This window comes from Bos grunniens, chromosome 27 (genome assembly GCF_055505025.1).
Source record: "Bos grunniens cultivar Pamir isolate PY7600 chromosome 27, Bosgru_T2T1.0, whole genome shotgun sequence".
Lineage (NCBI taxonomy): Eukaryota > Metazoa > Chordata > Mammalia > Artiodactyla > Bovidae > Bos > Bos grunniens.
Window position 1 is genome coordinate 35268664 of NC_141191.1, and position 12461 is coordinate 35281124.

Here is a 12461-nt window from a genome sequence, read left to right on the forward strand (position 1 = left end):
GCGGAGAGGGACAGCCAACAGGCAACAGTCGGTAAGAAACGGAGCCAAAATCCAAACCAGGGCAGTCCAGGGGAAACTTCATGCCCATAGTACATGAACATAACATACACGAATGCTCACAGCAGTTTTAGTAATAACAGCCCAAAGTGTGAACAGCCCAAATGGCCACCACCAAGTGAAGGGATACACATTCACCAGGTAATTTCATTATGAGAAATTCTAAAGTAGGCAAAATTAACCTGCAGTGACATCAAGTAGATCCGCCACTGCCCGAGCCCAGTGGACTGCAAAGGGGGCACGAGGCAAGGTTTGGGGATGATGAAAATGTTTCATGTCTTTTTAACTGAGGGTGTAGTTACGTGGGATAATACTATATTTATCAAACACACCGAGCTCTACACTTACGATCAGTGCATTTTACAGAATGTAAGTGATACCTCAGTTAAGCTGAATTTTTTAAAACATGGCACTATTCCTTCCTTCTTCACCACCACATCGCCTCCTAACAGCCCCCTCTCCCACCCCCTCCCTCCTGTTCAGGGGAGCAGGGACTTCGTCCTGACCAAGACTTCCAGCGCACAACCCCCCGCCCCCACCCGCCCCCAGCTTCCTCTCCCAGTCTGGACACAGCCAGAAGCTTCAAGGACTCTTTCCCCCTGCCCTCCACTCCTTATCCTTGGACCCTTGGACATTCCTTTTCTGTTTACTGGAGCCCAGGCTCGAGATGCTTACTATTCAGTTTCTCTACCCTTCATTCCCAGGCTGCAAAAGGGTTTGTTAGAGAAAGTGGAAAAAAAAAAAAACAACTTTGGGGTTGAGCGTAAACTCATATCCTCAAACCTAACCCACCCCTCTTCGTGGCTGCCCATTGCTGTGGCTGACCCCAATTTCTACCTGCTCCTCACAAACCTCCCATCCTGACTCACCTCCTTTACACTCGCCTTGTCTGTCTCTGAGGCTTCCCTGGTGGCTCAGACCGTAAAGCGTCTGCCTGCAACGCAGGAGACCTGGGTTCGATCCCTGGGTTGGGAAGATCCCCTGGAGAAGGGAATGGCCACCCACTCCAGGGTGGCCCTACCCTTGCCTGGAAAATCCCAGGGACGGAGGAGCCTGGTGGGCTATAGTCCATGGGGTTGCAAAGAGTCTAATATGACTTCTCTTTCTCTATCTGTGTCTCTGAACCTACTGAAGCCTATAGGTTTTATTTCTATAGTATCTCTGCTGTTTTTCCTTCCTTTACAACCCTCAACCCTAGTTCACTCCCTTTTTCCAGCTAGACATGCAAAAACAACTGTTAAAGTAACTCGCCTCTGGGGACTTCCCTGGTGCTTCACTGGTTAAGAATTTGCCTTTCAATGAATGCAGGGGACATGGGTTCAATCCTGGGTTGAGGAACTAAGTTCCCACAAGCCATGCGGCAACTAAGCCTGCCACAACTAGAAAGGCGCCCGCGTGCTGCAGCCAAAAAATAAAAGTAACTCATCTCTCTGGCAACAGTGGCGGCAGCAGTCATAACTAATCCATGCTTTACCAGCAAATGCTTTATGTGGATTATCTCACTGCATCCTGTGTCATTCTCCCCATTTTAAAGATAAGCAAGCTAAGGCTTAGTGTGTTTGAGTCATTTGTCAAAGCACGTAACGCTGCTATTAAGCGGTGGAGCACGACTGGAACCTAGGTCTGTCTGACTTCTTCCTCCCATTCGTCCAAACCCAAATGCTTGAAAATCTGAAAGCTGGATCATGTCACTTTCTGCTCAAGATTTTTCAAGACTCCCAGTATTTACCCATTTAAGTATAGTTTCCTCTGCAGGGGATTAAGGCTTCCATTCGCTAACTCAGTCCAATTTTTCCAGGCATGATGTCCTCCAACTACCTATGCATCAGGTGAGTCATTCTCAGAATGCCTTATACATCCTGCCCAGCACCCCCTCATGCTGTTCCACCTGGAACACCCCGAATTTCCTTCCCAGCCCCTGCCCATCCCTCTGGACCATTTCAGAAGCTCTCTGCTGCCCCGCTTCCCTGGCATTCCCACTGCACTTTGTTATAACTCCGCTGTGTGGTCTAAACACGGTCCACCTTGAATTTAGCTGTCTTTGTACCTGTCACCCTCTACCTGATGGTGAACTCCCTGTGGGTAGGATGGCCCCCTCTGCCCCACTTAGGGTCTCCAATATGTTCCAGGTCAGGCCCTGCCTTCAGTTCTGTCATTGAATGCAACAGGTACCTGCTTGCTCCAGCCTGCTTGCTCCAGCTTCTAGAAAGCCCCCTTCACCCTTCTCCCTCCTTCTCCATCACCCTACAAGGGGATAAACACGCTCACTCTTCATCTGTCACTCACGCAGGTCCTGCGAGTGAGACTGGTGGCCCTTGACACGCAGTCACCATGTCACACGCACGCCTGAGCCCTTCACCCAGTGCCTGCCAACCTCCTCTGCTTCTGTCATCAGCTGCTGAGTCATAAGCCACACTACCTCTTGGCAGCAGAAATGCCCAAATATTAGTTCTCAAAGACCTTCAAAAGCTGCCAGGTGTGCCGTACCTGTAATCTCCACGAGGTATTTTCACAAGTCCGGAAAAATGCCATCAGCAGTGGGGGCAAATCTTTCCTGTTACTAAAAATCCCCCTGAGTTCCCAGTAAACTACAGGTCTCTACCAGCACCCTCGTCCCGCAGTGCTCTTCAAAATCTCTTTGAAATCCCTCCAGCAGTTTATCCGAAGCAAACCTCTTACGAAGCCTCCCAACAGGGCTTGTGAGACATGGTCAAGACAGACAGAATAGCAGGCATATGGCCATGATGGCCAACCCTCATAAAAGACATGTCTTGGGAACGATTTCTAGAAGCCAGAGGTCTGTATGAAGCTCCCACATCCCTCCACATCCTCTGTAGACCATCCAAGTTCTAAATCCAAATTCACAGGTCACCACACCCAACGGCACCGCCTAGCCCCCACTTTAGACACCATCCAGCTTAGGGAACTGGCTCTTGGGTTCCAACCAGAAGCTCTTTTTTCAAGAGAAGAAAAGCACAGACCCACCCTGAGCATGTCACCTCTGGCAGATGGATGTCGTCGGCCTTTACAACCCAACCTCTGATGAAGCTGGCTGCATTTACTGGCAGGCCCCAGCCAGCTCAGGGGTTTCTCCTGCAGGCCCCCTGGGATGGAATCTGCCTGGCTGAGCACATCACATCCGGCCTGGCCCACCCTGCTGCTGAGGGCCGTGTGCCCGCGCTGGACCTCTGCCTGCGCCTTACCTTGCTCCGGCAAGGTCGGGGCCGGCTTGGCAGTGCAGAGCGTGGCTGTGACCAGCACGGCCCAGAAGAGGAGACACTTCCGGCTCCACATCCCAGTTCTGCGGTTAGAGGTTGGTGACCAGGCTCCACACCTCCATGGAGACTCCGCCGTGGGCTCGATCCTCCTTTGCAAGCTGACTCTGGGGAAAAGGAAAAAAAAAAAACAAAACCCCAAGTTAGGAGGGTCTGAATGGTGGGGTGGGGGGTCTCCCACACTGCAAGGAGAAAAAAAAGAGGGAAACCTGTCACACGACCACCCTGCCCAGAAGGTGCCCAAAGCAATCTCTTACTCCTTCAGACACAAAGAAGGGAATTGTTGTCCTGCCCCAACGCTGAACTGGAGGTTAGAAGCCTTAATTAGACCAAGGAGGGCTTTAATTCACTCCAACAACTATTTACTGAGTGTGGACTGTTTCCCATATTGGGAAAATCGTTATCAAGCTCCCCAAGGCATGATGAGCCCCACGATCGATTGTGCTGGGAAAGCGAACAGCCTCAGGAAAGTCTCCCAGAGGGGGCCCGGGGGTACGAATGTGACCTCTCCCAGGATAAGTCTTCATTCCCTCTAGGGCACACCAACCCTTGTGAGGGGTGAAGAGAGATGAGGAATCATAGAATAAGTCCCCAGACTGAGAGCCACGTGAGATGCTGACCCTCTCTGAACCCACACGGCAAGGAAGCTGAAATAAGCCATCTCCAGGGTGCTTTCTTTTTGTCTCCAAAACTGGACCCATCATGGGGACCTCTAGGATTCCAGCAGCTTTCCCTCATGGAGACAACACAACTCTCACCAGCTACTTAAACAAGGCTTCCAAGTGGGGAGCCGTGAGATGGGGAGCCCAGTTCTCCCTGAGACCGAGAGGTGACAGCAGTCGTCCAGCGGAAATGGATCCAGACATGGGGAAAGGTCGTGCAGAAGAAGGTTTCTTGCAAGGCCTGACTCAAAGATGGCTCATGCCAACCCCGGTGAAAGGCAGGGACTGCGGCCCTTTATCCTTCTCCTGTCTGAAAGTGTTAGTCACTCAGTCACGTCCGACTCTTTGCGACCCCATGAACTGTAGCCCGCCAGGCTCCTCTGTCCATGGGATTCTCCAGGCAAGAACAGTGGAGTGGGTTGCCATTTCCTCCTCCAGGGGAATCTCCCTAACCCAGGGATCGAACCCAGGTCTTCCACATTGCAGGCAGATTCTTTACTGTGTGAGCCACCTAGGAAGTCCTTCTCATGTCTAGAGCAGCAACATGTAAAACAGTCCTCCAGGGTCTTCAGGATAATGGTCTTTGCTGCTCAACCTTTCCTAAGTGATAACCCTTCTGGGCACCATTTGGGCTGCAAGGGGATGACCCTCTCAGTCCTCCAGGTGGCTTTTGTCCTAAATACTCCAGGGAACCATCCGAGTTATTCAGAGAATCCACTTCCCCGGAACATGTCCTCATGTGGTGCTTCAGCCTGGCCTCCCCGGAGCCAGACGGGGCCCCTTGTGAGTGAGTCAGTCCCGGCTGGCAGAAAAACCCCTGGATTCCTGGCCTCGTTCTCAAGTGCCTGCCAGCGCGGAAGACGCAGGCGGTGCCTGCGTCCCTCCCAAGGCTTTCCTGAAATGTTTTAATGATTTCAAATCAAACGAGAAGTAAACATTTCTGTTTTTCTGAATTTAGGAAAAGGACTAGACGAGACAGAATCGAGTAAGTATTTACTGTACCTAAAACCCATGCCAAGTGTGGACTATGTACGATTTTAAACTATAAAACTTCAGCTCTTCTTCACTATGAACTTCGGGGAGGGTGGGAATTATTATTGCCCTTTAAGCAATGGGGAAACTGAGACTCAAAGAGGTTAAGTGCTTTGCCCAGGGTGGGCAAGAGGGGAGGCAAGAGCATGAGGTCTCCATCACCTGGGCTTTCGGAATACAGTGGGGATGATCAGGGACTTCCCTGGTGGTCCAGTGGCTAAGACCCAGGCTCCCAACGCAGGGGACCTGGGTTCAATCCCAGGTCTGGGAACTAGATCTCATATGCTGCAATTAAGAATTTGCATGGGGACTTCCCTGGTGGTGCAGTGGTTAAGAATCTGACTTCCAAAGCAAGGGACCTGGGTTTGATCCCTGGTCAGGGAACTAAGATCCCACATGCTGAAGAGCAAAGAAGCCTGTGCGCTACAACGAGCCACAGCTAAGATCCGACACAGATAGAAAAAAAAAAGAACTGCATGCTGCAACTAATTTATTTATTTGGCACAGCCAAATAAATAAATACAAATAAATATATATAAAAAAATGGCATGATCAAAACTGGCTCTACCGGATGAAAGCTTATTTTCTCCAGAGGGTAATTCCCCGTGTCTTACAGAAACCATGTAGATAAGGACAGATCCCAGGTGATTCTGGCAATGGGAAAGGGTTTTCTTTCTTTTTTCCCCAACCATTTATTAATTGATTTACTTTATATTTGGCTGTGCTGGGTCTCCGTTGCTGCACTCGGGCTTTCTCTAGTTGCAGCAAGTGGGGGCCACTCCCTAGGTGCGGTATGTGAGCTTCCATTACAGTGGCCGCTTTTGTTGCAGAACACAGCTCTAGGTGCAGAGGCTTCAGCAGCTGCAGCACGCGGGCTCAGTAGTGGCCCACGGGCTTAGTTGCTCCTCGACAAGCGAAGCTTTGATTCTCAACTTCTTGGCTCAAGAGAAAGACCCTTGGAAGCAGCTCCTGGGGGTACCATCTAGGACACAGGACAGGCCGGATCCCCAGCCAGGGACAGAAGTGATGCTGGCCAGAGAATATGCTGAAACCACCTTCCACATCTCGTTACATCCCAAAGATACACCAAATGCATGCAGGGCAGTCACCGAGAAAGGTACACCTGACTAAGAACCTCAATAAGTCCCCTAGAATGGCCAGAGTCAGGAACGAATTTTTAGTACCCAAGGAGAAAGGGTGGTATCATCTTGAGATGAAAAAGCTGGTTTTCAAAGGTAGCAGGGAGGCAGGTCCCACCACTACTTGATCACTCTGCCTACCCCCCCTGCCAACCCCCAAGAGCCTGGCCACCTCCTGGCAGGTGGGGTCTGGCTGCTGGCCGCCCTCTTTTTCGGCTCTGCAATCAACACATTTCAAACTAATCTGGCAGCTTCCCTGCAAAGTCTCTTCCGTTCCTCCCCTTCTGGGCACTGAGTCCCCAGCCTGTAAAACAAAAGATGTTCAGAAAACCCAGCTCCCTGGGCAACCCCTTCTGGAACCAGAAGGTAAGTTGGGTACACATCCCGCTGCGGAAAACACAGCGACACAGACCACTAGTCCACACGCTGTCTGGAACCCTAGGGACTGTCCCCTCCCCCTTCACCTCACCTTCTTCCCATTCTACTAATTAAGGAATTCTTTAAGTCCCTTAGGGACAGTCTCCTTCCTCCACTGCTTGACAGATGTGACCTGTAGCCCCGCAGGTGCACACAGCAGCTGGCCCCATCAGCCTCTCTCCAGCAGTTTCGTCTCCTGGGACTGGCAGCCCAGCTCTGGCTCTGGGTGCAGAGGTCCTCACTGGGGGGCGAGGAGGGGGAAAAAGAAGGAAGAGGGGCAGGGAGAGGACACGTGACATCTCGGTTTTCCCACTTGTCGTCAGAGGGAGCTGAAATATTATAGTTGCCTTGCCTACACCACAGCGGGTGACGAGCCTTAAACCCGCAGCGTGGGTGAAAGGACTTGCTCTCTCCTCTTGAAAACACTAATCAAATGTAAGGAATTATCTATAAACATTGTGCTTTGAGTCACTCCTTGATAGCACTCTCAGGGGACTTTGGTAATTGGCAACCGGAGGACATGAACTTCCTGCCTTTGCAAAACCATTTCTCCCTCTCCAGTCTTTCCAAACCCCATACTCTAGACCTTGGGGTCCTGTTCCGTGTGGCCCCCGTGGCTATGGAACCCTTAAAATGTGGCCAGTGCAAGTCAGAATGTGTTGGAAATGAAAAGTACGTACTAGAATGTACAGTCTCTCAATGATTTTTTAAAAATACTGATTACATGTTCAAATGATAATGTTTCACATATACTGGGCTAAATCAGATATATTATTGACATCCAGGTGAACTAATGAAAATGCACTTCACCTGTTCCCTTTTCAAATGTGGCCACTAGAAAACTCTGAGATTCCACGCGGCCTGTGTTACTCTATAGGGGACAGGACAGCTCTGGGTAACCTCCACGGCCTGCCAAGCGCTTCTTCTTTGCCCTTCCTCTATCCTTGGCAGGCCACGCTCTCTCATTCCTCTCTCATTCTCTGAGCCCCACCTCAAACTGCCACGTCTTCCACAAGTCTTTCTTGGGCCTTTCGAGGATCCTCTGAATTTCCAAAAACGTCCATCATAGGGTGGCAAGCTCCTATAGAGGAGGGTCTGCATTGGTTTACTCCTTGCTAACACCCTTAGCACCTAACACCTACAGAGCGGATGCTGCTGCATTTGGTAACTGGATGAATAAATGAACAAAACAAAGAAGGGCCGATTGGAAAGAAACTGACAGAGCTGCGCTTGCAGAGAAGAGGTTGACAACGCCAGAGAAAATCATCAGGCGTCCCTGTTAGCCAGCCAAACTCGATTACAAAGCATACCAACCCGGACATTTTCTAAACATCTTGATTCCTCAGACTTGAGGAAGTAATGCCAAAACTTTAATCCCTTTAGTTGGGAATAACACTTCTTAACAGAAATGGTTGCTTTTCCCCAAAGTGAGCATTCCCTACTCCCGGCGGAGAGTGGCAGGGCAAATACTCCACAAACACCCAACAAAACACACGCAGCTCGGCTTGCGAAACATGAGTGGGTCCAACAGAAACGGTCATTTAAAAGTTTTGAGTCCTTGTAAAAAAAAAAAGTGCCCAGATGTCCCTGGGACTGAGGTATGTAAGAAATGAGTAATAAGAAGAGAAACTCTAACTGTCCCACCGTAATCTAGGAAGACTTGCCACCGAAGAAGGATGGCTTGTGGACCACCATACGCTTGGAGGTGTTCACCCAGGTGAGGGCTGTTTTCTTGGAGCCCAAATGTGGCTCCTTGTAATTGCAAGTGGAATGGTGATGAGCAGGGAATTTCTATCTCAGGAAGATGTAACCTTAGGGGGAAAAGCAATTCTCTTAGTCCAGGTCGGCTTTTTAATCCTCTCTGGAAACCCCAGAATCTTCTCTGAAGCTCTGCATCTGGACTCCCAACAAGTCCTGGGGTTGACTCAGACCTTTTACAAAGCTCTTGGGAAGCCAAATGCAATACCTATTTCCCAAGAGGAAATTAAAACTCCTCTCCAGTGAGGTGAGGCCTTTTCAGAGTAAGATGTTTGAATCACTTACTCTGTAGCTCCTTTTCCTCCTGCAGCAACAGGCTGAAACCTTCCTAGGAAGCTCTTAACCACGGCCATTTTGATGAGAGAGATTAAAAAATGGAGACCTGAAGAAAGTGTTCAGAGGCTGCTAAAGGCCCAAGCTCACAGGAGCAAATCTCTTATTTTAGGACTCTTTTTTTTTTTCCAGGCCAAAACAAACAAAAAACACTCCCCAAACACCCCCAAACAAACAAAAAGCAGACAACTAAAAGCCAAAGCAGCCCAGCCTGCTCTCGGTGGCTGGAGGCTACCCCCTCTATTCTCAACTCCATCCTCCTGGCCTCTGGAGTCCACAGGAACAAAGCTGGACCAGACCTGAGAGAACATCTGGAGATGTTCTGATCCTCTGCCCCAGGAGGGGTGGGGCCATAGCACCTTCCAGGCTCCTTCTCTGTGTCTTCTCCTGCTTTTGGCTTCACTTGCTATTCTAAGGGTGCCTAACGGAACTTTCTCACATCCTCCATGGCCAGGAGCCAAGGAAAAGAAGTACCCAAGGCTGTCTACTTGGGAGCCAAAGAAAACAGTGCCCACTCTGGCCCAAATCCCATTCGTGAAAAATGCCTCCCCAACGCGCATTTGTACGGGCACCGTCAGAGCAGACAGCGCGCGGCACGCACACTGTCCAAGTGGCTCTTCACCCGGATGACCCTCATTAAAAAGCTGACACTCCGCTATGACTAAGAATAAATGCAACAGATATTTCAACGAGCTCCTCACCCGATGCAGTATGCAACCATCGCCGGCTGGAGCCGAGACCCCCGGCAGCTTCCCAGTCCCCAAACACCTTGTATTCCTCGGGGGGGGGGGAGGGGGTGGGGGGGCGGTCCACTGCAGCAGCCCTGGAGGTCTTCCCAGCTAACTGGGGGCGGGGGCGGGGGAGGTGGGGAGAATACGTAAACAAGTCATTAGGGAGGCAGGCCATCCTCCCTAAGGTCTCTGGGTCTCCCCTCCAGCACCACCAAGGGCTCCCCCTGGGTCACTGGAAGGAAGGCTGATGACCCAGGCTTGGGGCGGGGGGTAATTAACCAGACAGAGGCACGTCCCAAGGGGCCCTGCTACTTAGCTTTTAAACAAGCCTCAGGGAGGAAACTGGGAGCCCGGGCCAATAGTTGGGGTGGGGGTGGGGGGAATGGCCACTTTCTGCCCCACAGTCTCAAGGCTAAGGTTGTACAATTTAGACGGTTTTCCAAAAAAAGCGCAGGGCCGGAGGTGCAAAGGATAGAGCGCCATCTGCGGAGGAAACAGTCACCTTAATTACCATGTCTAGAGAAAGTGCGATTTCATTACAGCCTCCGAACAACCGCCCAAAGGAGGAAACCAGAGAAGTGTTTTCAATTTGAAAGAGGCTGGAGAGGAGAGGGTGAGAGACCAACTCTCCCCACCCTCTCGCAACTTTGGAACCAGAAAGCGCTTTCCTGCCTCAAAGGGCAGAACCAAAAAACCCTCAACAGGTCAACCCCTTTCAAACCTGCGGCCGGCGCGGACTTGGTAAAACGCCCCACGTTAGCCTCCGGGAGCGGCCGCCCAAAGAAAGAACTCCTTCAAAACACCGAGGGAGCCACAGCCCGGGCCCCCCTCCCACGCCCAAGCCGCTGCGCCCCGGGCTCGCTCCAGGGAGGGTGGAAAAGGGGACGCGTGACGCCACCGCCGGGCGGCCCGAGACCCGGCGGCGGGCTCCGGACAGGGTCAGACACTCCCGCCGCTCCGGCTCTAACTGAAAAGGGAGGAGACTGCAATGCTCCGGTTCCAGAAACTTCTGTCAGGGCCAGCTCTGGGTCAGACCGATGGCCAAAGAGGCCACCACTTATCCGATAAGATATTGTCACCCCCTAAACCTCGGCCCTCTCGCCGGCGATGCTTCTTTCTCGCACGAGCCTGAAAGCGCCAGTACAGCCTAAGTACCCTGGCATCCAGGGTAACTTCTTTTCTCCCCCAGTCCCAGCGCCTCGTCCCCAGGTCTTAAGAAAAACTCGTAAAGAGCGAGGTGATGAGGACAAGTTATAGGATCTCCATTTCGATCCGGGGGAGGGGGCAGGGAGGAACAGGGACGTTCAAGCGGCTGTGGTGTACCCGGGTGGGGTGAAACGGAACCAGATGCGGCGGCTACATCTGGAAAATGGGGCGCGGCGGGGGGAGTGGTGGTGGTGAGGTGGGGGGAGACACGGCGGAAACTTTGAACAGGGCCAAAGCCTCTGGGTCCAGACAAGAGATGCAGGTTTCACCGCTCCCCAAGCCCCCGGCTCCCCAACCAGAGGCATCTGACTGCTTTCATAGGATCTGGGTTAAATGATTCCATCTACAACGTTAATAAATTCCTCTGCAAACGAAGGTTCCAGCCCCTCTCTCTCTTCTCCTCACCCCAAACATAGCGGGAAAGGGGAGCGGGAAGGGGGCAGAGGGTTCTGGGCCCGCGAAGCAACAAGCATCGGTGCCGAGCGAACCGCACCGGACAAAACCCTCATCCCTTCCCCCACCTCCTCGAACCAGATAGGAACTGACCAATCCCCTCCCCCCGACCCTGTAATGGGGCTTAACCTCACCCGCTGGGCGCCCTCCCCTTCCCCAAACTTCCGACCCTTTCAGAGAGGGACTAAGTCGGAGATCAGCGCCTCTGGAAAAAGGGAATTCCTTTCTCGCTCTTCGCTGAAGCAGCTTCAGCCATTTGGTGACGACACCCCCCTTTAAAACCGACTGGAAGAGAAGCGAACCGACCCCTCCACTTCCTTCCCCCTTCAGGCCCCCAGCCGCCCACCCGCCTGCTGCAGTGACCCCAGACTTTCCCGGAGATGGAAAAGGATTTAGGAAGACCCCGGATTTTTTCTTTTTCTTTGCGTTCCACCCAAAGCTACCTGCTGGATCGGGGAGACTCCCCTTGGGTGGACTAAAAGGAGATGGTGTGGAATGCAACACACACACACACCCCACCTCGCTGCCCACCCCCGCCTGCCTCCCCAGGCCCAGGAAACCCAGGACCGCCGCCGCCTCGGCCCCGGGCCCTGTCCCTCCCCGGACTCACCGCGGAGCCGCCGCCGCCGCCTCGCCAGCTCCCCAGCGCGAGTTGGCGGAAAAGTTGGGCGGCGGGACGGGCGCGGGGAGGGGGCGCAGAAGGCGACGCGAGCGGAGGGAAGGGAGGGGAGACAAAAGGGGGGCGCCGGGCGCTGGGCAGGGAGCCGGGGGTGGAGAGGGGCGGGTAACGAGCGGAGGGAGGCGCCGGACCCGACTGCTCTGCGGCGGGGAGAGCGCGCAGCCGGGAGGCTCCGGCGCCGGGGGGCCGCCCGGGACGCCGAGCCCGCCCCGGATCCGGGGGCGCCGCGGCTCTTACCTCACCCGGCGCTGCGGTTCCGCCTCTGGAGAGTCCGCCGTGGCTCGTGCGGGCGGGCGGGAGTCCGCGTCCCTGGCTCCGGCCCGCCGCCCCCGGGCTCCGCTCGGGTCCTGGCGGGGCCGCGAGAGCCCCCGCGGCTGGCGCTCGACTCCCGGTGGCGCTCGGGGCTCGGCGCCTCCAGCCCGGGCGGGAACAATGGAGCAGAAGCTGGTGCCCCGGAGGCGGGGCGGGGGGAGGGCTCCCGTCCGCCGCCCGGGGTCTCCAGACCCTGTGGCCCCCCCCTCTCCAGCACCGGGCGGCGGCCCTCAGGCTTCTGGCAGCCCGGGCTCCATCGCCCGGCGGGGGCCCCGGCGCCGCGGCGTGCCCGACTGCCGCCCTGGTCCCCTGCGCCCGGTGGGGCGCCCCTCGGACCGGAGAAAAGTCCACGGGCTCCGCCGCTCTTCCAGCTGCGGCGCGCGCTCTCGGCCGGGGAAGGCGAGGTC

The 12461-nt window shown here is 53.9% G+C and overlaps 1 protein-coding gene across 25 annotated transcripts in view; it reads right to left on the bottom strand.

The window, feature by feature from the left end:
* The window catches only part of FGFR1 (fibroblast growth factor receptor 1), a 50098-nt gene extending 37984 nt beyond the window's left edge, over positions 1–12114 (bottom strand). For 14 of the 25 annotated variants that reach the window (XM_086380267.1, XM_086380262.1, XM_086380260.1 and 11 more), the window contains exons 1-2: positions 11980–12114; positions 3261–3439 (exon numbers count right to left, since the gene is read on the bottom strand). In XM_086380267.1, the coding sequence (XP_086236393.1) occupies positions 3261–3351 (91 nt within the window). In that variant the 5' untranslated portion in view covers positions 3352–3439; positions 11980–12114. Of the gene's footprint in view, positions 1–3260; positions 3440–11673; positions 11928–11979 lie in introns of those variants that run through there. The other 11 variants (XM_086380245.1, XM_086380249.1, XM_086380243.1 and 8 more) reach the window with 7 other exon arrangements.
* Between the last annotated feature and the right edge of the window lie 347 nt (positions 12115–12461).